Below are 26,595 nucleotides of genomic sequence, written 5' to 3'. Positions count from 1 at the left end.
CGCATGAACGGGTTGGGAATTGAAAGATCGACCAGACCATTGTAGGCGTATACCTAGCTTTACTGAGGAGAGAGTGAAAACCCCAATGATTGACATCTAATCAGCTTTTCAAGACTACATTGGGGCTTACAGAGCATTACAGAAGTTACAGTTTAATATATGCATACAAATTTACCCACATTTATCTTTCATTTTTGCCATTATAGTAAATAAACTACATACCTGCGGGCCAAGAGGAACCATTCCCCTGGGGCCACTCATTCTCTGCATTGGCCCACCCATGTTTGGATGTCCTAATAAAAAGTAACAACATATTATAAGATGGTTATGATGCGTGAATTATAATAAATCAATTAACTTGTCATAATATTGGTCTGATCACCCTTATGAGAAAAAGTGTAGGCTTTGGGGCATGTTACATTTACCCTGTATATGGATGTAGGGAACGTCATCTTCCAGTATTCAGGACCTTGGATAGAGATAGCTTCTCTGCCTTAAGGCTACGACCAAGTAAAGTACTATCTAGGACGGCTTGGAAACCCTTTATCATGGGCAAGCTGCCTTGGTGTAAAGTGATGGAAGTGGGAAGTCTGAGGTGCTGCTGTGTATGAACCAGGGATTCCTGAAATCCATGGCACATTCTTTATTTTGCTGCACAAATATTTATATTGCTGAAGTTTTCTAGCCGTATATATGGCTCCTATATTTTATTTTATTCTCGCATGTGGCACTTTAGAGCTTTGTTTTATTGTCACTTACTGTAGATTTTAGAAGAAGTAGTGGTAGTGGTTTGGTGCAGCCAATAAACTAAGAGGGAATTTGGTCCTGTGAGGCAAATTCATGGCATTGTGAATTACATTTGCAATTCAATTCCAAATTCGCATTTCTTTGTCAGAGTAACTTTGCCTGTTTTTGTTTGCACCCCCCTGAGCAGGTGAAAGGTAGAGAAAATCTTTATTCTAAGGTAAAAACGTCAGGACTTGCTTCAGAACCCCTTGGATACACCCCCCCTCCCCCTTATTACTAGTTAGGCATTAGCTTAATTGGGCCAATGATTACATGTCATTTTTGGGATAAGAAGAAATAAATGGCCTCAAATTACCCCAAAATAAACTCTTAAAATAATGCACCACAAATGTAATGAAACTATTTATGTAAATAAAAACTAATTGCTTTCTATCCATTTTTTTTTTTAAAGACGCCTCAAATTACACCAAAATATTTTTTTTTCTACTTCATCCATTTGACACCTTTTAAAAGCGTACAGTACTTTCCTTATTGCCCACTAACAGTCTTCTATAAGTTGTCACTTTTTTGGGGTCCAGGACGGTCTCCCCACTTTATCATGCTATTTCCCTGTATGTTTGTTTTTTTACAGAGTTTGCACACTCTTGATGCGAGCAGTGTAAATTGGCATTTCTAACTGAATTGTGCGTATCTCTGGTGCACGCATGAAAGTGAAGTGTGTGAGTTTAACGCCTTTTGCAAACTCGCACCTGAATTCCCCCCTATATCTCTATAATTGAATTCCCCCCTATATCTCTATAATTGAATCCCCCCATCTATCTCTCCAAGGATCTCCCATAGTGAAAACACAAAAATGCAGTGGTAAATTTACTATTTGGTTACTATGGGCAACATCTCCACTTCTAAAACTCAATTTAGCCTGTAGACTCTAGGGAAAGGAACCTAAAAGGATCCCCAACGTCCCACAATGGAGGTCTAAAGAAATTTGCCCTTGTGGGCCTCTTGGCATTGGGGGTCAGAGATAAAGGCCTCTCTCCTTTGGTAGAAAACCCAAGTGACTTGTGTGCACTATGGGCTACATAAGAAACAAACCTTGGAGCGCGAGTTTGTTACATGATTATATGCTGCACATACAGCAAATGACAAAAGCCACAAAAATCTGTTTAAAATTCCTATCAATGTCTCAGACACCGCTACAACAAACCTCAGCTCTGCTAGGATAGGTCTGATAGATAAAGGATACTTCACTAATAGTCTCAAAGATTCTAGTCACAAACACCTTTATAAGGCATACCAAGCCATGGCTATAGTAACCACATTTTACTGATCTGAAATCAGACAAATCAACAGTATACTCAATAATGTTTCTGCACAGGGCAAGAATAGAGCAACATGGTTACTTGGTCAATGAGCTATACTGCACAAGAGTTGATGCTCTGGTCAGGTGATGGGGATCTGTAGATGTGCAGCCAAGAAAAGTACAGAGGCAACAGCAATTGTAGCCGTCTCCAGTGAGAGCTGAAACAACCATTGTGCAGAATGCACTGGGTTAAGTAGCAGTATGCATGTCGGGAAATGTAGTTCTCTGGCTTATCCTTAAACACAAAAGCTATTGGTAATTAAGTAACTGCTAGTCTTAGTGATGCAAGCAAGATGCAGATATTAATTGAATATAGACTTCTGCAGCCAACGACATTGAGCTCATGGGACCGAGAGAAAACATTTCAGGGTGAGTACAAGGTAAAAGGTATTTCAGAGAACGTTGATGCTTTACTATAGAGCATAACAGAGTATATAGAGGAGTTTTCTTATTCAAGGAAAGGTATAGAAGCTAAATCCTGCTTATGATAATTACAAATCTCTTTTTTCATGTGTAGTTCTTATTTACCAGTTATTAGTATGGTCAATGTATTCTGTTGATAGCTGGGCAGACATTTCTAAAAGAATTGTCTATGGGCACATAAGTGACAATCATCTGTGCAGTACCAGTAACAGACACAGCTGTCAGGATGAGTGCGCTGCACTATGGAACATCCATCATATATCTCTGCTTTTGGAAATAAATCAAATAAATACAGCGTGCTGTACAACTAACCAGACTGAAGCTGCCGGGAATTACGAATTGAAATATAGTCCAACCATTAGAGTGGATGTTGTCATCCTAGACTCTGCTCTCACCTTGCTGTCTTGAAGGGTCCATCCCACTGGGAAGTAATGTCTGGCTTCCAGGAACACCCCCGAGTGCCTTTACAAATAAACAGGTTTGTTACACAAAGCTGATTATGGGAATAAACCACCATATTAGTGTGGAAGTTAAAGCTGAAGTCACCTGGTTAGGTATTCTTAAGGGAGGCCTTGGACCACCTGGATACCGAGGAGACATGAAAGGCTATAAAGACAAGAAAAAGACACACAATTAGTTAAACATAATATATCTGTCTCAATAGATGTATTTTGACTTTATCCGTTTAGATTTTCTGGTCAGCAAATTCACTTGTGTCTGAATTTTTTGGATGTAAAAAGTTTTATATATAAAGTTTACCATGCAGAACAGATCTGCAATCTAGAGCTCCCTATTAATGTATGAAGAATATTAACCTAAAATAGTAGAACAGGTCAGTATTGTGGGACAGAGTGGAAGAGACTTTAACAAGATTTGTAAATCACCCTCAGTACGGGTCCACTGTACGACTTTACTTCTAAAATAACAGTGTTACATGCCCAAATGTGCTGTAAACCATAACTGCAAACCAGATGGCTGCTTACATTCAACACACTGCACTAAAACGACAGTTAAAATCTAATAGGCCGCTTATCGAGTACGTATATACTATGTAGATGGTTTGTTAAAGGTACTTCTCTCATGTATAACTTTATTGAAAAATAATGTCTTAGTAAATCTATACATTTATAAAGTCTGAAATTGATGTGGTAAGAATCTACCTGTGAGGGACTAGAGCCTGCCCTTCCCGGAGGGAGAAACATTTCCGTGTGGCCTCCTACCTGACTGTGGGTTCCTATCATGGAATTGCTGAGGTTATGAGGTAGGTGCTGTGCGTGCGGTGATGACTGTGAGCCTGGAAGGCCCTAGAGAGTAATAAAATCAGGGACATCATTAGAAATGGACTTTAATTCATATATTCTGGCAGGAAATGCTATTCTATGGATAAACCTCTTTTGCACGTAGTCAGGTATCACATCATGGTGTGCTAACATGTATCCACTTGATGCAGCAATAAAACAGCTCTGCCATCTCATACACAGGACTATTTAATAAGTAATAAATAAGTAGTGATATGTCCATAAAATGCTCAGATGAGGAAGAACAGCAGCTTTCATTTCATGGTGGGTAATATATTTCAGTAATCTCTTATGTTAAAATGATAACCAAACTTGTTATCTCAAACATTTTATTTTACTCCTAGTCCACCCAGAAAACCTACTTTTCATGAATGTTTACATGATGTCTTAATCTATAAATTCCACTAGGTGGCACTACATACATGAGCTAATATTCCCTATTTTTAACCTCCTCACTTATTTTACTGTTTGCTGTGAACATCGGGGTCATGCATTGCATTTTTCAATTAAGATTATTTACCAAAATCTGATCATTTAAACAAGATGGGAAAAATTAGAGAATCTTTGCTCCTGTGTAACTTGCAGAAGAATTCTCGCTCTTCCTTGTTAACAATACTGGATTACCTTAATGGAATTCATATTTTAACATAGTCAGAGAGCTGTCAAGCCAGTAAGGTTATGTACACACTAGTGTTGGTGTTTCTAAAGCCAGTTAAGTGCATTTAAACAGCTGTGAAAATATAAATCAGCATCGAATTAGACCGTACGTATTTGCATTTTGATATGCGTTTAACTGGCGTTGGGCTGTAATGCGCCTTTTTTTTTTTTTTTTAATTATCAACATCCCACTTTGTCCCAGACAGTTAATGAAAAAAAAAAAAAATAAGGATAAAGTTTTTTTATTTGATTTCACTTTAACATGCATTAAATACTACATAACGAGTACTGGTGTGTACACAGACTAAATGAGTCTATCTAGTTACGTGGATATCAATTACCATAGCTGGATGATGCAAGGACAAATCACATGACTTTCCTAAAATACCTTAGCTAGTCTAGATAAGCAGTGATTGACATCTGGTTTCTGGATCATATACATTGCAGCCACCAACAGCCATGTATCTTATATATTTAACTCTTAACTTTAAAATGGCAACAAAATGGTAACCAGAGTTGCAGGCTATTTTTAGACAAGACAGATTTCTGGAGGATATTTACTTGTCTTATCAGAATGGACATTTCACCCACAGTAATATTGGTAGAGGCTTTGATCTATGTATGCATATTGCTCTTACTTATGTTGGAGAAACGAAAATTCCCATTGTTACAATGTAGAAGAATTGTCCCTATATTTATGATCTCCGATACTATATCTGCTGCAGAGCAGAATTACATGGTACTGTGCATCCAGCCTTTATGTTTCAGGGGGAGAAAATACAGTCATCTTTCAGTCTGTCTTAAAAAGAAGGGAAGAAGCTGTAGGGTATTTATCCAACAGTTCCCAAACTTCACTTCGTATAGAAAACTTAATTTAACATTCTTCCTATAGAGCAGATTTTATTTGTGGAAAAATAGCTGGACCGTAAGCCAACAAAAGGCCATGGTGTATCTGAAGAACAGACTTGTGTGGCACATTTGGTGGGAGCATTACTAGTACTTTGGTTACGATTATTGTTACATTTTATGATCCTTCTATTTCTTAATACCACAAAATCAAATTAGATAGCCGAAACACAACTTTTTGATACAGTGTAATTAATAAGCATTAAAAAAAAATTATATATATATATACATACACACATACATACAAAATAAATTATATATATATATATACATATATATATATATATATATATATATATATATACATATATACACATATACATACAAAATAAATTATATATATATATATATATATATATATTAGTAGGTCTTTATGTTGAAAGTGTTATGGATAAAATGCTAGCTGGGAAAATAACCAGGGCAGACCATATCTGTGGGGGTGAGGGGGGTGTTCAGTATTTCCAGGCCTAGCATAACATTGGCTTGGTGTCTCCGTTATTCATTCTAGTTTATAAGCACTGCATGTTCGGAAATAGCCGTCATTAAATAAAGAACTGTCAATCATGTCTGCAAGATAAGATATGTTAATTGCGCTATTCTTTGAATTGGCTCATAAAACTGTAATAACTGAAGCTCATGTCATGTTAAGCGCAGTAGTTAACAGTGACACCTAAATAATTAAGTACTAGTTAGATTCTGGCCTGAGTATTAACGATAATAATTTAGGAGACATTGGAATAAATGTTTCTAAAATATACACTTTCCCCCCTAAGGCTTGTAAAAGCTGGTAACCTCTTGGCATTATAATGAATTTTCTTTGGCTTCACCACAACTAGATTTATCTTGAAAAATGACGTTCTATAATTCCTGTGAAAGCATGGTTGTGAAACCTCTATAATATCATTTGTATTTTTGCCCTTGTACAGCAATGCAGAGGGATGAAAGCTTAGGCTTGGATTTGTGGAGAGCTCATATGGCCCTGGATCTATTGTGGCGGAACTACACTCTTCTAGCTTTCCATAGCAATGTTTATAAGGTTTACATATATTATATTACCATTTAACCATGGGCTAAATGACAAATTAGTTATTTCCATGTTTTGCATAGAACCATTTTACATACAGTCAGGTGCATAAATATTGGGACATTGACAACATTTTCATATTTTGGCCTCTATTCACCACCACAATGGCTTTGCAGTTAAAGCACATCTTGTTTGTTTCATTTCAAACTTTCAGATTTAATTTGAGGGTAATTACATCCAAATCAGGTGAACGGTGTAGGAATTACAATGGTTTCTATATGTGACTACAACTTTTTAAGGGGCCAAAAGTAATGGGACTATCAACTCAAAAGCTATTTCATGGACAGGTGTAGGCTATTCCCTCATTATTTCATTATCAATTAAGCAGGTAAAAGGTCTGGAGTTGATTCTAGGTGTGACATTTGCATTTGGAATCAGTTGCTGTCGACTCTCAATATGAGATCCAAAGAGCTGTCACTATCAGTGAAGCAAGCCATCATTAGGCTGAAAAATCAAAACAAACCCATCAGAGAGATAGCAAAAACATTAGGTTTGGCCAAATCAACTGTTTGGAACAGTCTTAAAAAGAAAGAACGCACCGGAGAGCTCAGAAACACCAAAAGACCCGGAAGATCACGGAAAACAACTGTGGTGGATGACAGAAGAATTATTTCCCTGGTGAAGAAAAATCCCTTCACAACAGTTGGCCAAATCAAGAACACTCTCCAGGAGATAGGTGTATATGTGTCAAAGTCAACAATCAAGAGAAGACTTCAAAAGAGTTGATTTGGCCACACCTAATGTTTTTGCTATCTCTCTGATGGGTTTGTTTTGATTTTGCAGCCTAACGATGGCTTGCTTCACTGATAGTGACAGCTCTTTGGATCTCATATTGAGAGTCGACAGCAACTGATTCCAAATGCAAATGTCACACCTAGAATCAACTCCAGACCTTTTACCTGCTTAATTGATAATGAAATAACGAGGGAATAGCCCACACCTGTCCATGAAATAGCTTTTGAGTTGATAGTCCCATTACTTTTGGCCCCTTAAAAAGTGGGAGGCACATATAGAAACCGTTGTAATTCCTACACCATTCACCTGATTTGGATTTAATTACCCTCAAATTAAATCTGAAAGTCTGCAGTTAAAGCACATCTTGTTTGTTTCATTTCAAAGCCATTGTAGTGGTGAATAGAGGCCAAAATATGAAAATTCTGTCAATGTCCCAATATTTATGCACCTGACTGTATATTGAAAAATAAACCATGACATGTGAACAGTTAAAGGAGGTAGAAGTATTGTACTGCGGCTGGCAGGGCAGATTCATTAATCTACATCAGTGACTAGAGGTAGGGATGACCTTTCACAGAAATATGGTAGTGTCATGTAAGTAACTGTTTTGATGTTAAAGAAACAATTAAGATAGTAACAGTTTGACCTTTATTACCCACCAACTCTGAAACCCTGCAAGCCTAATAATTGAGGGAGTCAATGGCTACAGCGAAGGGCACGATCGAGCGATATTGCCAGCATCTAAGATGTGGTGAGCGATCTTTATTTTATTACAACATTTGTGCGCATAGACTATATAGAGGACTGGTCACAGCTTTCCCACATTCAAAACTTTACATGTCAAGGATTTCTGACCTTCAGTCTTTATGTTTAGAAGTGGGAAAATGACTGCTCCAACCAAATTCTACCATAGATGGTTATTCTTCCATAGAGATCAACACTTTTAATGTAGAGCAGGTCAGTTGCGGACAATAGGCATGTTCTCTCTGTTTTGCATTAGAGATGATTCTAAGCTAGCCAACTGCAATGTCAGAGGAGCAGAGCTGGACCCAGAAACATTGCAAGCATCCATGTATATGCAGAATCTAAGACTGATTTGAGATGCTGGAAGTCTAGTTAGTAGCCTAACCCGCTTTAGGTTTATTCGGTTGTGGCTGAATAGTTGTAGCAGGTCTCCAAGTTCTCGTAAAGCATTCATGGCCTTTGTCAGAGATCCTGGGACTACTTCAATTGCCTCTATACCACACTTACAATATATTTCATGTAATAATACAGTTTCTCACTTGTAGTGAAGTTCAGGATGTTGATTCAGTACCTACAAGTAGACATTAACAGTCTGTAGCTCTCTGGACAATAATCTAGCTCGCACCACAGCTTATATTTGGTGAAGTCTGACATGCTTGTCGCGTCAGTCTGTGTACATTGTGGGGTATAGAATGGTATTATCCGCATTTAATATCCTTTTATTAGTGCAATGTGTCCAAGGTGGTTGGGTTCCCAACTCTAATTACTAACATGCAGAGGAAAACTGCCACATAATATTATTATTACAGTGTTGAGAATACTGAATATGCTTGCTGTGATTTATCAAGCTAGACATAAGTGAAAAGCCAATCCTGTTTGTTGACTGGAAGTAGCAGCCTTAAACCATTAGGCTGTTCAGTCAAGTTAAATAGAGGTTGTAAAATGACCTCTGGGCATATTGGCTTTGCCACTTTGTCATACGTTCTTAATAAATACAAAGTGATGTGCAACCAGAGGTGGTGGATCTTGTTTTAATTTGAGTACGTGTAGACAGGCAGATGGGAAGGGATCTGTCCCATTATTAAAACATATTTACAAATGAATAATTGTAGGAGCCCTTTCCTTTGGATGAGTTTCAGAGAAAGGCAAAGACTGTCCCACCGTCAGGCACGGACGTTGTGGTGTTGTTCCAGGGGGCATGTAACGATATACCGTGCCATCGTATGATGGATCCTGTAGTGTGTATGGCGATGCAAAATATTGATACATCGCATAGCTGGGTCACACGGTCGTTCAGGCGTATACCCAGCTTAACTTTTGGCAGGAGCATTACACTGGTGGCCAAAGCGAGCCAAAAACTACAGTGGTTCACAAAGGCATTCTTATATAACACATGTTTCATCTATGAGATAAGGAAAACATACAGTAAGTGTTTCTAGAGCAACAGCTTAAAGAAACACGAATTTAGAGCACCATTAGAGAACGGTGATAATTAGAACAGGTAGAGAATGTGTTGTGATAAGCCACCATCTCCAAAGGGTGCTGGATCATAATTTGATGGTAATCCTCACTTCCGATAGGCCACATGCAATACAGTGCCAGAATCTCTGGGTGAAAGGTTACCCACAACACCAATAAGATAATAGCTTTGAGTTCATGTTAAAGAACTGAAAGTACAAAATGTATACGCTAACCAGGTTATGGCATGACCCTAGAATATTTACCAACCAATCTAAAAATAATCAAAAAAGCTCTGACCTATTCTTAATTATTACAGCATTATTGAGTTTGAGGTTCTCCTCATTAAACTCTCCTGAGCTGTACATATAAAATCTATCACAAGACACACTCTATTGCAGTACCAATATAAAGTGCTTCTACAGCTGATGAAGAGAGTATGTTATAAGCAGCATTTGCAGTCTACATCCTCGTGTTGATGTTTAGTCTGTGCATACCTGAAAGAATCCTGGAGGAACTGGGCCCACTGGCATCCCATCCCCTGTGGGCATATTTCCTAAAACAGGACTGGGCGCAGCAGCAGCACTCTGAAAGAAAGTAAAATGCTGACGTTAGTAAGGCTTAGCTACAGAACCATCATGCAGGAGCATTATAGCAGAACAGCACTCTCTATATGCGGACAGCAATATCTTCAGGTATACAGACGTGGCTACATGAAGGACAGGAGAGAATAGCACATTTGTGCACAACAAGAATCTAACTCAATAAAATTATCTCTTTGGCATATTTTTGGCAGTTAAAGTAATTATATTGTACATTTCCTAGAACGGCAGATTAAAAAAAAAAAAAATGAACTGACGAATTTAATAGACTCAAACAGAGAGTAAATGTTTTAATGGAAGTTACCATCATCACTTTCAGAAACGCGCTATATGGCTGGGAAAGACTGACATTTCCTGACCGTGCTGACACACGATCACAGTACGGGAGGGGCTACATTTTAACCATGTATTTAATAAACAAACACAATAAATTAACAAAAGTGACTAATCAAACAAAATAGATGCTAAATGAAAGTAAATCCAAATATATGCACCAAAAACACTGTTTAAATGGATACATTACACATGAAAGATGTCATTAAGCCTCATTTTATGTAAGGCTAGTTTTGGAGTCCATATTTAGAGAATGCTGTATACATGCATTTTACATTCCTTTTAGCACAGTGTGGGAAGGTAGGGAATGGTGTCACTGGTATTTTACACGGGTGCTTTGCATTCCACAGAGAGCGCACAGTGAAGGGAGATAGAAATCCCTGATCCCTCTGGGGCTTTTCTCAAGTACATGTGGATTTATGCTGCATAGAGGAAAAGCCATATGGATCAGTGTTCTATTAACTTGCACAGCATCCCGGGTGCTTGTAGTTTGCCAACAACTGGAGAGCCACAGGTCAACTACACACAGGGTTTTATGTAGCAATTACAAGGCAATGAGGCTGAAAGCATACAACAAGTTATAAATAAAACAAAGTCATTGACACATATGGAAAAACGGCCATTGATATTTTCCAGATATTACACCATCATGCAGATGACAGCGTCTGATTGGGGAATTGTATTCCCCACAACCCCTGCAAAATACCTGGAAACCATTGCAACGCTCACAAGTGTGTTAATGGTCTTAAGCTACCCATACATGTATCTAAGTAATAAGCTTAAATATAAATGATTTATTATCAAATATCTGGTCACTAAACACTTGTCATACAGTGGGAATACAGTACGCATACTGTAAACTATTATATTTTTCTATTTAGATACTGTAATCAATAACCAGTCTTACAGAGACCATAAGACGTCATCAAAATAAATAATGTCAAAGTAATGATAGACACTAGCGCAAATATACCATTTGCATTTTCTTTTCAGATGTAAAGGAAAGCGTCATATTGTTACCAAACTACAACTCCCAGTAAGTGATAGCAGTACGCTGCAGCACGCCTATATTCCGTGTACAAGCTGCCGCCCACTAACAGCCAGATCAATAACATTCTCTTACATTTCAGGGAAGCCTTGTAACCAGGACACTGAGCATTAAGTGATTAGAAAATATGCACATAAGTCTTCTCCATCTGCCTTACTGGATTTAAGTAGTTCATAGCCTTACATTGCACAAAGGTACATCTTTTTTAATTTTAAATCATATACGTGTCAGAGCACAGGCTTGTTTCACTTTTACCCAATGTTTAGTGCAGAAACCACCACAGTTAATGAAATGACTGTATGATAGGGAAGGGGCTACAGATAAATAGCAATATACGGCAATAGATTGCTAATGACATTACTGGCACAGCATGAACATTAATGGCAGGCATTGCATATCTCTGCCTCACAGAGCAGGGGACCTGAAATTTATTGGCGCCATTATGAATGTTTTTGTTTGCTACACCTGTAATTGAGTGGCTTCCCTCTCTCTTTCATAGTATAGACAATTTAATTTGCTCAATATTTTATAAATAAAGCACATTGATGTAACATCAAGAAGTCATTATACTAATGAGGTTTCAATAGGTGAGTGGCACTGCAATGTGCTCGCTGATGTCTTCCTATTGTCTAGCGAGCGTTTTAGAAAATAGAACTCATTACAAGTGCTGACATAGACAACTCCACCATTCGGAGATTGATATACTTATTCCGCGGTGATAAAAATCCAATTCTTTTGCAAACAAACTTATTAGGCTTATAAAGCACATTATGTTTACTCTGTATATCATCTATCAGAATGTCGTCTCTTCCCGTTATAACTCATAGCAAAGAACTCAACACAAGAATTTGGTCATATCTGCAAGATCGGCTGGTGTGACCAGATTACCCAACACGGAATCTTACAGATAGGGAAGCAATACGGTGAATACATACGTGTTCACATGCAGTTATCATCCGATCAGCCTCACCATCTGAGTGACCACAACCAGAGATTGATTGGTATTGCAGCTTTTTTGATTGCAGACTGTTGCAATGGTTTATTTCATATCTGCACATTGGTAATAAATGATGGCTTTTGCCGTAAACGCCAACACTAATATTTAGTTTGTTAAGATTTAACATGAAATAAAAGTATTACCAGTTCAGCGATGCTTTAAACTAGAGAAGAGTCAGCCCTGGCAACTAGGCAATTTAAGAATGTTGAGACATGAGCATTTTTTTTCTTTTATTTATTTTTGACACATTTATAGCCAGCTCATATCTCTTTAGCTGTGATATTGTGTCACATTTTGGTTTGTTGTTAGGTGGACATTATTTTACCCACAGGGTACATTTCAGACAGCAGCAACTACCTCCAATTGGGCAGTACTGTGCTGGAGTGGTTAGCTTGCTGCCCCTCAGTACTGGGGTTTTGCGTTTGATTCACATGAAGGAACTGTGTGGAGTTTGTATTTTCTCCCCATGTTTGCATGGGTTTCCTCTCACAATGTAAAAACATACAGTACTGGTAGAATAATTTGCTTATGACAAAAAACATTAAACCAAGTGTGTATGTGTGTACATGTGGTAAGGACGATAAGATTGTAAGCTCCACTGGGACAGGGACTGTTGTGAATTACTGAATATATTCTCTGTAACGCTCTGCGGATTATGTGCACTACATAAATAAATAAAACGGTCTAAAAAGACATCCAGGTTTTTTCACTATTACTCTCAGCACAAATTATACACGAATTACAAGTAGCTAACAGGCACTGATGTTACTAGGTGAAACCTAACAAGATTATACCACTCTGAGCACAAGAGGGTTGTTCTATGAAGCACCTCTATCAATTAGGTGCCACCTCCTGGCTCTAGTCTCCAGCAATTCACCAGGTTTCTGTCAAATATGGATGTTTTCCCCAGTGAAACCTCTCAAATTCAAATCACATTGCAAAAACCTTACAAAAAAAACCAGCTCAAATAACCTACATATGTACATGGGATGCAGTCAGGAAGCCGACGGTCGAAATGCCGACTGACGGCTTCCCGACTGTCTAATCCCGACAGGAGTCTAATGATAGGCGTCGAAATCCTGACGCCAATCATTATCCCTAAGGCGGGAGCCCGACGCCCGGCATACAGAACGAAGGTAAGCCGGGCGGTGGGGGAGCGGACAGCTGCAGGGGAGTTTTAGGTTAGGGGCTCCCGGGAGGGACTTAAGGTTAGGCACCCCCCCTGGTGGGTTAGGCCAGGGGTGGTTAGAGTTAGGCACTCCCCCGGGAGACTTAGGTGGACATTCATACTGATTCCATGTGGTACCCACAAACTGTGCTATAAAAGCTAGCAAGATGATAGAAAGGAAAAAAAAGGCTATTTGTAGATCACTGCTGCGAGATCAAAATCATATTACAAGTACAGAATCACCAACGGATCTCCTGTATGCTACCTGTAACATGCATAGCTGTCACTCCAGATTCAGACAGAGAGTACATCAACCAAGAGACCCATCCATCTCCATATAGCAGACAATCCTGTCTCCATTATTCAAGGAATTTGTTTTCCATGAATACGGACATTCCTTCCACAAAATTAAGTCTTTGGCATACGGTAACACTATGTTAAAGAGCCGCCGATATTATGGAACAAGCACACTTTCACAGATTCCCATTCTTTCCAAACCCAGCAGGAAACTGGTCAGAGCAAAGCAATGTGTTAGTGTGATGTTGTGTACTTGGATACACAGCACGGGGGTGGGGTGTTTGTCTGAGACAGGGGCTCTCAACATTCCACCCAATTTGTTTCTGGCAATCTGTTTTGCAACCAATGGTTCAATTTGTTTCCTTTTTATATTGTTGTCTGCAAACTAAGCTTATGATTGTAAGCCTAATAAATAGCAATTACACTGCTGAAACAGAGATATTGAGCAATGATTGGCAATTAGTATATCAATTAGTAGTACAGAACAGTTGCAGAGAAAAAAAAAAAGATTATGAGAGGTGGCACTGGATGGCATCCCATGTTTGGGAGCAGAACAATATGTGAGAAACGTAAGAACCAACATTCCGCTATGGGCAGTTTCTGATTATTATTAAATTCTTATTATTATCATTTATTTATATGGCGCCACAAGTGTTCCGCAGCTCCTTACAAAGTACATAAACAAATTGTTGACAAGCGACTTAAAAAACACTACAATACAGGACCAGAACATGGATAATATACATTGCTACATTAGCGACCATAACACCCAGATAAGCAACAGAGCATAAGCAACCAAGTGTTAGGTGCCCTAGTGGTGAGTAAGAAGTAGATGAAAGAAAAGTATGGAGAAGCACAAGAGGGCAGAGGGCCCTGCTCGTAAGAGCTTACATTCTAAAAGGGAGGGGAAGACAAACAGGGGTGACACAGATGGGGTAGATGGGGAGGAAGGAGCATGTAGCAGGGAGTTAGAATGATAGCTGGAAGGCTTTGATGAAGTAGTGGGTCTTGAGAACCCGTTTGAAGGATTGCAAAGAGGTGGAGAGTCTGATGGGAAGTGGGAGAGAGTTCCAGTGGTGGGGAGTATTGCGGGCAAAATCTTGGAGGCGGAGTGGGAGGAAGTAATCAGTTGGCATGAAAGGCGGCGTGCATTAGTTGAACGAAAAGAGCGGAGAGGAGAGTGAAAGGAAATGAGATCAGAGATTTATATGGGAGAAGATTGGGTGAGGGCTTTGTAAGCGAGCATGAGAACCTTAAATTGGGTTCTAAAAGGGAAGGGGAGCCAGTGGAGGGCTTGTAGGAGAGGGGAGACAGATTTAGAGCGTTTGGAGAGGAAGATAAGCCATGCAGCAGCATTAAGGACAGACTGGAGAGGAGAGAGATGGGATTCGGGGAGGCCAGATAGGAGGAGGTTACAGTAGTCTAATCTGGAGATGACCAGTGAGTGTATGAGGGTTTTAGTAGAATCCTGGGTGAGAAAGGGTCTGATCTTGGAAATATTTTTGAGATGGAAATGACAGGACTGCGACAGGTTCTGTATATGTGATTCGAAGGAGAGGGATGAGATAGTTATGATATCAATTGATAAAGAAATAGCGGGAAGTGAGATTATGTGGGAGGGTGGGAAGACTATCATCTCTGTCTTAGACATATTAAGTTTAAGAAATCGCTGGAACATCCAGGAAGGGATAACAAAGAGACATTTGGAGATACGAGTCAGAAGAGAGATCAGGGGAGGAAAGGTAGATTTGAGTATCATCAACATCAGCATAGAGATGATAATGGAGGTCAAAAGAGCTGATGAGTTCACCTAGAGAGGAAATATAGAGGTAGAATAGGAGTGGTCCAAGAACAGAATCTTGGAGAACACCTACTGTAAGAGGCTGTGGAGGGGAAGAGGAGTCATGAGAGGAAACTGAGAAAGATCGGTCAGAGAGGTAGGAGGACAGCCAGGAGAGGGCAGTGGCACGTAGATCAAGGGAGTGAAGGATATGCAGCAGGAGAGGGTGGTCCACAGTGTCAAAAGCATCAGAGAGATCAAGGAGAATGAGCAGAGAGTAGTGGCCTTTGGATTTGGTAGCAAGGATGTCATTGCTGACTTTTGTGAGGGCAGTTTCAGTGGAGTGGAGAGAACAGAAGCCGGACTGAAAAGGGTCAAGGAGGGAGTGGGAGGATGGAAAAGCGGTAAGGCAGTTGTAGAAAGTTCGTCAAGGAGTTTGGAGGCAAAAGGGAGGAGAGAGATGGGTCGGTAGTTAGAGAGAAGGTTAGGATCAAATGTAGGTTTTTTTAAGAATGGGGGAGACAAGGGCATGCTTGAATGCAGAAGGAACAGTGCCTGATGAGAGGGAGAGGTTAATGAGGTGGGCAAGATGGGAGCAGGCAGAAGGAGAGAGGTAGCGGAGGAGGCGGGAGGGGATAGGATCAAGGGGGGATGATACAGGGGAGAAGGATGTTAGAGTTAGTAAAGGTGATGGGGGAGGAGTGATCTGGGAAAGGAGGAGGTGGAGAGCTGGGGGAATGGTTGGATAAGATGTCCTGACGTATCAATTTTAGATGTAAAGTAGGTAGCAGAGTCAAGGGCAGAGAGCAAGGAGGGGGAGAAGAGGAGGGGTGGGCGAAGGAGGAATTTGAAAGTGGTGAAGAGACGCTGGGGATTAGAGGACTGAGAGGAGATGAGGATTTTGAAATATGACTGTTTAGAGAGGGAAAGAGCAGCACTATAGGATGAGAGCATAAATTTGAAATGGAGAAAATCTGCCTTAGAGCGTGATCTTCTCCACTGTGGCTCAGCGGTTCGTGAACACTTTTGCAGGTATCTGGTGCATTTGGAATGCCAGGGTTGAGGAGTAGATCTGTGAGTGTGAGTAGTGATCTCCAGAGCAACAGAGTCAAGAGCAGAAGTAAGGGAGGCATTCTATAGGGAAGTGGCCTGTTCAGGACAGGAGAGAGAGAAGCGAGTCAAGCAGGGAATAAAAGGAAACTGTGTCGATAGCCTCAATGTTACGCTTCGTGATGGTGGCTTTTGGAGGTAGAGGAGGGGAAAGAGAAAGGGACAGGTTAAAAGAGAGAAGGTGATGGTCAGAAAGGGGAAATGGTGAATTGGAGTAATCAGAGATATCATAACGGTGAGTGAAGACCAGATCAAGCACATGGCCACCGACATGGGAGGGTGAGGAGGTCCATTGGGAGAGAACAAATGAAGATGTGAGAGTGAGGAGTTTGGAGGCAGAGGATTCTGTGGGGATATGAACTCGAATATTGAAGTCACCTAGGATAATGGAGGGAAGGTCTGAGAGAAAGTGAGGGAACCAGGAAGCAAAATTGTCAAGGAATTTGGGAGGGAGGGCCAGAGGGATGGTAAATGATAGCTACTTGGAGGTGTACTGGGTGGAAGAGGCGTATAGTATGGACTTCAAATGTAGAAAATGTAAGGGATGGTTCAGAGGCTATGGGTTGGTATGAGTAACCGGGGGATAGAAGGACCGCAGCAACACCACCACCATGGCGACCCCCAGTTCATGGGGTATGGGAAAAGGTGAGGCCCCCAGAGGAGAGAGCTGCAGGAGAAGTGGTGTCAGAGGGTAAAATCCAGGTTTCAGTAATGGCTAGGAAATTCAGGGAGTTGGAGAAGAAAAGATCATGGTTTGGGACCAATTTATTACAGACTGACCTGGCATTCCAGAGGGCACAGGATAGAGGGAGAAAGTTTGTTGGAGAGACTTGATTGAGATTATCAGGGTTGCTGTAGCGTGCAGGTGAGATTAATTTGGGGGACTGAGATGAATAAAGTGTAGCGATGGTGTGGTCTCCAGTGTTAGAAGGGGAGCCAGTAGAAGGTGGGTAGGGAGGGAGATTAATGATATGTGGATGGAGGTGGGGTGAAGTGATAGGAAGAGGGGGGTGGGAGGAGGGATTAGCAGTGAGGTAGTAGGACCCCGGTGGAGTATAAGAGAAAGAAAGTGGAGTAATGGGAGAAGATGGGAAGAAGGTAAACAGAGGAGAGGAGATAAGGGGAGGAGGAAGTGAAGGAGACAAGGGGGAAAGGATAAAGGTGGAAGCAAGGGGCAGAACAAAAGATTAGGTAGACACTGAGTGAAGGTGGGAGTAGAAGAAAACATGGTCATGGTAATAATGAGGTAAATAGGAGAAGAAAAAGTTGAAAGTAGGAATGAAGAAAGAATGAAAGAGAGCGCAGATTTCCAGAAATGCAAGTAAGAGTACAGTGTGGGAAAAGTGTCTGTACAGCAAAAGTTTATTATTGAGTATAATAAAAGTGGAGATTTGGTGGGAGCAGAAATTAAATAATAAAATAGACAGTGGTTGGAGCTACATGATATAAGACTTAGAAAAAGAGCCAAGGTAAAAGTACATTATTATAGAGGTAAAACTGACATTAACACAGATAAGTATGCATTAAGATTATATGTAAAGCACAGAGCCAGCACAAATAGTAGCAAGGAAGGCACCATGTTTATGTAGCCACCAAACAGAGTTCAGTAATGAATGTCCCGGTTATGTAGTCTTGGGAGTCTAATATTTCTGTGAGACTTGTTAAATGTTCACCAACTTCCTTGGAGACCTTGTAGTATGGAGAATGTGAACTCACAATTGTTCATCCCACTTTGTCCAATTAATATTTGGGTTGTTGTAGATCTGTGTTTTTCCTTCTGTTTAATGCTGATATAACGCCAATAATTGATTTAAAATGTAATTGGTACTTTTAATTAGAGCACTTATGAGATAGGGCACGCCAGAAAAGGCTTCCAGCCTTCTAATGACCCTTAAGGACCCCATACATTAGCAATTGATTGCAGCAATCGTGCAATTTGCAATCAATTGAAAAAGGGAAAGATTTTTATACACAATCGATTGCAAATTGCACGATTGCTGCAATCAATTGCTGATGTATGGGGGCCTTTTCATAGGAGACCTGGCATGTGAAACCACTGATTGCTAACTACCCCCAAAACACTTCCACTAATATTGCTAATCAATAAATTACCTTAAAACAAACAAATAGCACATACCATTAAGCTAACATCTGAGTCTATATATAAGTTAACAAAGAAAACAAAAAGACAAAAAAATATATTCAAAACCATCAGCTAAAGATAGTATGCAGTGATAAACGACTTAACATTACTTCGAAGTTAATTGCTCAGAGCTGTAGTCATTTACCTAATACAGCTGAGGCTGGGCCATACAAATACAATGCAGCAAGAATATGCTGAGAGCTATACAGGGGTATTCAATATGGGAGCGATAAGTCCGTTTTTGCGTTAATATCGGAGCTATGACGTCATTATCGGAGGTTTTACTTTTACACCTTATTCAATATCAAAGACTTATCGCAGTTTTGAAAAGTCGAAGATAAAAAATGGGGATAAGTTTTCACCATTGAATAGGTGTCGAAAAAAAGTGCAGAATTGGAGTTTAGGGGTGCAGGCTTAAAAAAAAAAATAGCCTGCACCCTTCAGAATGACCCCTTGAAACGATCTGTGTCAAAAAAAAAAAAAAAAATTCGGGACACCCCCAAAAAAGCACTTTGAAATTGGGGGCCAAAAAAAAAATATATTGGGGAACAAAGTTAAAAAATAGCGAACTTGACTCTGGGGGGGGTCCCCAAGTATGCCCCAGGTGTTTTTTTTCAATGCAGCTCCTTGCGCAAGTGGGTTTTTCACGATTTTTTCAAGTCTATTTAGCAACTTTAAAATATGCTGACCCCCATTTTCAAGTACCCCAAATTTGCTGGGCATAGTTATTTTTCCCCAAAAAAAATTCTAAATGCTCTTCTGCACCACTTTCTTCAAAGTCGCATTTATGCACTTGCCGCGGCTATTAGAAAGCCCGACTTCCTTCAGGAGTTAAAAATGGGGGTACCCATAGTGATCCCCCATGTCTAGACATCATTAGGGGGGTCCCTAGAATATTTCCCGAAAATTCCCGTTTTTGTTTACCTGTAAAAAAAATGTGTAAAAATTTAGAAAAAAAAATGACATAAGGTCCCCCCCCCCCCTAAAGCCAAACCAGCCCCATGCTTGCCAGCCAGTGGTGGTTTCTAAAAATACGGGGAACAAAATGTGTAGGGTTCCACCGTATTTTAGAAACCAACACCAGGCTGCAGGGACTAGTGCTGGTTTTAAATATAGGGGCAAAAACGACGTGGGGTACCCCCTATTTTTAAGACCAGCACCAGACCCAACCGACCGGGGTGTAATGCCACAGCCCGGAGACCCGGGGCTCCAGGTCCAAAGCATTACACCCCAAGTCAGTCAGCGCAAGCCGGTGATCTCGGAGGAGTCGGGGACCCCCCAAAAAAGGGTCCCCCCTCTCCCGAGCACCACAGGCTTACGCTGAAGCCTGGGGCTCTTCCCCATACCCCTTGCTTGGTGGGTATGGGGGTAATAGGGGGGCCAAATAAAGTAACACTATTGTACTTTACAGTGGAACTACAAGTGCCAGCATGCCTGCCATTTTGCACTTGTGGAACTACAAGTGCCAGCAGACATGCGGCACCTGTAATTTCACTGTAAAATAAATAGTTAAAAAAAGACAAAACACACACACCGTGACTAGTATAAATTTATTACATACACCTACCCATTCACACATACTTACCTATACCAGAAGATTCTGTCCCCTTGTCCAGTAGAGATCCTTCAAATTTGGACCTGCAAGGAAGATTTCATACTCACCTACATCCAGCGCTGGTCTCCGCAGTAATCCATGGGATTAAAAAACAAAAAAAACGAGTTACCCGATCCACGCTACAAGCCATCTGTATGTGTGTGTTGTCACACATACAGATAGCTCCCGAATGGCCGCTGCCTGGACTTCACGGGGCATTGCAGTCCCATCAGCGGCAGCGCTCACTGTAGAGCACCCGCTGACTGGCTCCGGCAACTGACAGTTCCCACGTGGGTAATCCCATGGATTACTGCGGAGACCATCGCTGGATGTAGGCGAGTATGAAATCTTTCTTGCAGGGCCAGGTACCATGGATCTCTACTGGAGAAGGGGACAGAAACTTCTGGTATAGGTAAGTATGTGTGAATGGGTAGGTGTATGTAATAAACTTATACTGGGCACGGTGTGTGTGTTTTGTCTTTTTTTAACTATTTATTTTACAGTGAAATTACAGGTGCCGCATGTCTGCTGGCACTTGTAGTTCCACAAGTGCAAAATGGCAGGCATGCTGGCACTTGTAGTTCCACTGTAAAGTACAATAGTGTTACATTATTTGGCCCCCCTATTACCCCCATACCCACCAAGCAAGGGGTATAGGGAAGAGCCCCAGGCTTCAGCGTAAGCCTGTGGTGCTCGGGAGAGGGGGGACCCTTTTTTGGGGGGTCCCCGACTCCCCCGAGATCACCGGCTTGCGCTGACCGACTTGGGGTGTAATGCTTTGGACCTGGAGCCCCGGTGATTGGGTCTCCGGGCTGTGGCATTACACCCCGGTCGGTTGGGTCTGGTGCTGGTCTTAAATATAGGGGGTACCCCACGTCGTTTTGCCCCTATATTTAAAACCAGCACTAGTCCCTGCAGCCTGGTGTTGGTTTCTAAAATACGGTGGAACCCTACACATTTTGTTCCCCGTATTTTTAGAAACTAACACTGGCTGGCAAGCCTGGGGCTGGTTTGGCTTTTGGGGGGGGACCGTATGTCATTTTTTTTGTAATTTTTTACACATTTTTTTACAGGTTAACTAAAACGGGAATTTTCTGGAAATATTCTAAGGACCCCCCTAAAGATGTCTAGACATGGGGGATCACTATGGGTACCCCCATTTTTAACTCCTGAAGGAAGTCGGGGTTTCTAATAGCCGCGGCAGGAAAAAACACCTTGTAAAGCTATTTAAAAACCCGACTTTCTTTTGCTGGCAAAAATGGGGTTACCCATAGTGATCCCCCATGTCTGGACATCTTTAGGGGGGTCCCTGGCATATTTCCTGAAAATTCCCGTTTTTTTCCTTAATTGGAGTCAAGGGTCATTTTTTTTAAAAACAGGGATAATTTTTCACCATTGAATAGGTGTCGAAAAAGAGTGCAGAATTGGGGTTTAGGGGTGCAGGCTTAAAAAAAATAGCCTGCACCCCTGGGAATGACATTTAAAGAACTGTGTCAAAAAAAGTTTTAAAAAAAAAATAGGGACACCCCAAAAAATAATTTTAAAATTGGGGTGAAAAAAAATGTTTAACAATAGGGAAATAGGTTCAGGGCTATTCTGCAAGTATGCGGCAGGTGTTTTGAAGAATAGATTTATAGCGGCAGGTGCACAAATGCAGAATTTTAAAAAACTTACTTTAGGGACTTAAAAATATGCTAGTACCCATTTTCATGTACCCCAAATTTGATGGGACCACTTAAAAAAACGAAAAAAATAACCTAAATGCTCTTCTGCATCACTTCTTCAATGTCGGGGAAAAAACACCTGTTGCGGCTATTTAAATCCCCAACTTTCAATTAAAGGCTAAAACGGGGGTACCCATAGTGTTCCCCCATGTTTTTACACCTTTAGGGGGGTCTTACAATTATTTTAAGGAAAAATTCGTAACTTTACGCAAATCCAATTTCGGAGTTTCCCGTTTTCGTTAATTTTATATTGAATACGGGGATAAGCGGGAGCGCGCCCGATACTTTAACGCAGGTAAAAACTCCGATACTCACTTACCTGCAGCGTAATCTAACAAAGAAAAGAATAAAATCTTAAAATAATCACACTAGTTACTGGTAAATATATAACATGAAATAACTTCCCTTAGCAATAAGAGTTACACTGTTGAAGGGGGAAGTAAAGGAAGGTGAACATCCGCCGTTCACTGCATTCAGCAGGAACCTAGTATTTCCATGACCTTGAGCACAGCCTGGCTCTAGAATCCAACACAAAGGGGTATATTTACTAAAGTGCGGGTTTTTAGAAGTGGAGTTGTTGCCTATAGCAACCAATCAGATTCTACTTATAATTTATCTAGTACCTGAATCTAGAAGATAATACAGGTTGAGGCTCCCATATCCAAAATGCTTGGGACCAGGGGTATTTTGGATATTGGAGTATTCCGTATTTTGGAATATTTGCATACCATAATGAAATATCTTGGGAACGGGACAATGATCTTAACACAGAATGCATTTATGTATTATATACACCTTATACACACAGTCTGCAGGTAATTTTATACATTATTTTCAATACTTTTGTGGCTCAAGCAAAGTTTGTGTACATGCATGAAATTAATTTATGTTTCATGTACACCTTATACACAGAGCCAGAAGGTAATGTTATACAATATTTTTTATAATTTTGTGCCTTAAACAAAGTTTACATTGAACAATCAAAAAGCAAAATGTTTCACTATCTCAGTCATGCTAAAAAAATTCTGTATGTCCGAATATTTGGATATGGGAGACTCAACCTGTACTTAGAATCTGATCGGTTGCTATAGCCAACAACTCCACTTCTAAAAACCCGCACTTTAATAAATATACCCCAAAGGCTTCAAATTACAATCCATTACAAGTAACCTAATATTTCTGTGAGACTTGTTAAAAGTTCACCAAATTCCTTGGTGACACCTTATATCCATTTAATTGACAGTAGGGAGTGCATAGTGGCACAATGGTTAGTAATGCAGCCTCAGGTTTTTTTTTACCTACAATACCATCTGGGGCAAATCAGCTACCCCCTTTCCATGGAGCCCCAGGTCTGCACTAGGCAGATGTTTTTCCTGAGACTTTGCAGTCTTACAGATCTGGATGATTATGTGGACGTGGTTGGGGCTGCTGCCAGGGGCCAGGTATTCCTATTAATCCATGACTTTCTGTCGATGATGGGACAACATTCCCAAAGACATGTAGCCTAGGGAGGGAACCCAAGAAATGCTCTTACCGGGCCCCAAGGTTCCTTTGCACTGAATAGAACAACTTACAGTAAAGCCAATCGGATCACTGGAATGTTCACAGCATGTTGGAGGGAGTGGCCTGTCAACCTGTGTGATTGGGCTAGTGAGGACAGGGCTGCATGTAACTGGGACAATATCATTGCAAGAAAAAGGGAATGGAGGCAAGTGATAGGCCACAGACAGTTATATAGTGTAAGGAGCATGCTGATGTGATGCATCTACCAAACCTGATCTACAGTATGTAAACTTTTGTTTCTTATAGATGTGTGTCTGACGCCAAAGTTCATCTCAGCTGATTTAAATTGCACTATTGTGATGCCATAACGTGTCCTGACATACTCTGAGAGTCACTGATGTACAGTAGAACATTCACCTATATATTCATCTATGTATCTCCAAGCACCTACAGTAACTCACTCTTCGCTCCTTGGGGATACAGTATTTTCCAACAATGGGGGCGATTCAATTCAGTGCATTTTAAATAGTGCTGGGAAGGAGTTCCCGGAGCTATTCAGCTGACCGTGCCCTGCCCTGCACTTAGTCGGGAGATGCTGGTTATCGCATCTTAAGCTAGGTGTTAAGTCACGGGTAACAGCTTTCTCCAAGTGCGGGCTGCGATGCTGTTAGCGCACTTGGTAAGCCAGAAACCAGCATTGCGGCCCTAGTTTAGTCTGGGTTCTGCACGCACCTCAGGAGGGTGCGAATAGAAATCCTCTAGTCAGAAAAATATATCGCAGTCAATTGAATAGCTCCTTCCCAGAGCTATTCAACATCACACTGAATTGAATAACCCCCTATATGTGCAATGCCTTAAAGGGTGTATGGCAAACAAACTGGGAACCAGAGCAAGTCTGTGGTATGCAAAAATATTTGCAAAAAATAAATAAATGTCTGCACATGTAGACAAAATATAAAGTAGAATAAAGTCAGACTTCATATATTCTAGTCATGCTTCCACTTCTTACATTATACTGCACATGTAAGTAAATCTAACACATTACAAAGCACATATAACTAATTCTATGATGGTCCAATAGGTGTCGCTCTCAAACTTTTAATGCCCATTATGAAAGATGTAAAACACAAAAACACAAACATTTGGTTGTCAAAGGGACGGAGGGGGCATAAACTCTTCTGGAGACTGACTGACATATTCCTACTTTTCGCGGAAACCACAAGACACAGTTTTATCTACTTGGGGTAGATTGGAAAATAACATCTGCAACTACAGACTTGGATATAAGAGAAGGAGTGCAAATACATGGCATATTACTGCCCAGAGCTGGCTTGTCCCTGTCACAGCTCTCAGTGAGGGGTCGGACCAGCAGGCTGAATTATTCAGTGACTTTACCAGGTTCAGGTAAACCCAACAAAAACCATCCTAGTTAAAACACAAGCTGTAAAACACAACTAACTCTAAATGAAACTAGCTTGAGAAAGTACTGCCAATATATGATTGCTACAACAGAAGAATAGAGCAATATAATGCAATATGTCTATGTAGAGTTTAATCTTTTGTGTTCTATCTTTATTAAACTTAAGAATGCAACAATGAAGAGAAAAAACTCAAGAAGAAAATGTAATTATTATACAGTAGTGGTTCAAGTAAGCTCACTAAACAGGTCTAAAATTATAGTCTGTAATATACTTAAAAATCTGAAGTGTTAAAAAGTTAATGAAAAACATTTTGTAATATTTGTTTTGTTGTCTATATTTCTACAATTGTTTCGTAAACCACAGAAATTCGCTATTCTGCACAGTGTGTGTATAGTGACATTCATTAAGTTGAATAATAGTCATTGTGCTTGGGATACATAATAACCTATCACATACACACAATAGAACAGTGCTGCTATAATCACAATTATCAAGAGAAATATTAGAGTGCATTTCACCTTTACTAAGCTGTAACTTCTGACCAAACCATCTTAATTGTGGGAGTATACTCGTTTTATTGAGTGAGAAGAGATGCACACATAGTTAAACTGGTGCAAAGGAAGATGGTGTTGTCCATGGCAACCAGACAGTCAAATTCCATTTTCTGAACGGGACTAGAAAAATTGCTGAATATGATTACTTGCAATGTGCAATACAGGTTGAGTCTCCCATATCCAAAATGCTTGGGACCAGGGATAATTGCATACCATAATGAAATATCTTGGGAATAGGACCCAAATATACACACAGAATGCATTTATGTGTTATATACACCTTATACACACAGCCTGCAGGTAAATCTATACAATATATTCAATAATTTTGTGGCTCAAACAAAGTTTGTGTACAGAAATGAAATTCATTTATGTTTCATATACACCTTATATACACAGCCTGAAGGTAATTTTATACAATATTTTTAATATTTTGTGCCTTAGACAAAGTTTGTGTACATTGAACCATCAAAAATCAAAGGTTTCATTATTTCAGTCATGCCAAAAAAATTCTGTATTTCGGAATATTCCGTATTTCGGAATATTTGGATATGGGAGACTCAACCTGTACTACCTTTGTGGTTTGCACCAGGTTTCATAAAATCCACCAATATAATCCTTTTAAAATCATATTTTAGTATAAAACTCCTTTAAATCCAACAATTATGCCAAACTGACCCATTCCATGGATACAGCTAGCATGCTTAACAAAGCAGGAAGAGTGAAGATGTTATGAATATCTCAGCATGGCTCTGGAATGAAGAAGATCAGTAAGAAACGCTAGAGAGCATTAAGCTGCATACACACATGTAAAGATTTTCTGTCCAGCCATCCAACTAGTTGATTGGTTCAAATGAAAATCTGGTAAGGTATGAAAGCAAATGACAATCAGCAATTTGCTCCCAAATT

General features: G+C 40.2%; 1 protein-coding gene across 3 annotated transcripts in view; it reads right to left on the bottom strand.

Moving 5' to 3' along the window:
- The window catches only part of SSBP2 (single stranded DNA binding protein 2), a 228,377-nt gene that overhangs the window by 32,895 nt on the left and 168,887 nt on the right, over positions 1 to 26,595 (bottom strand). For 2 of the 3 annotated variants that reach the window (XM_088457928.1, XM_088457926.1), the window contains exons 5-9: positions 9,910 to 9,999; positions 3,751 to 3,834; positions 3,077 to 3,136; positions 2,926 to 2,992; positions 223 to 293 (exon numbers count right to left, since the gene is read on the bottom strand). In XM_088457928.1, coding sequence (XP_088314054.1) covers positions 223 to 293; positions 2,926 to 2,992; positions 3,077 to 3,136; positions 3,751 to 3,834; positions 9,910 to 9,999 — 372 coding nt within the window. The remainder of the gene's footprint in view (positions 1 to 222; positions 294 to 2,925; positions 2,993 to 3,076; positions 3,137 to 3,750; positions 3,835 to 9,909; positions 10,000 to 26,595) is intronic. The other variant, XM_088457927.1, reaches the window with a different exon arrangement.

Source organism: Taudactylus pleione, unplaced genomic scaffold (genome assembly GCF_031769625.1).
Source record: "Taudactylus pleione unplaced genomic scaffold, aTauple2 ptg000792l, whole genome shotgun sequence".
Classification (NCBI taxonomy): domain Eukaryota; kingdom Metazoa; phylum Chordata; class Amphibia; order Anura; family Myobatrachidae; genus Taudactylus; species Taudactylus pleione.
The sequence above is the reverse complement of the archived record's forward strand: the minus strand, read 5'-3'. Positions and strand labels throughout refer to the sequence as shown.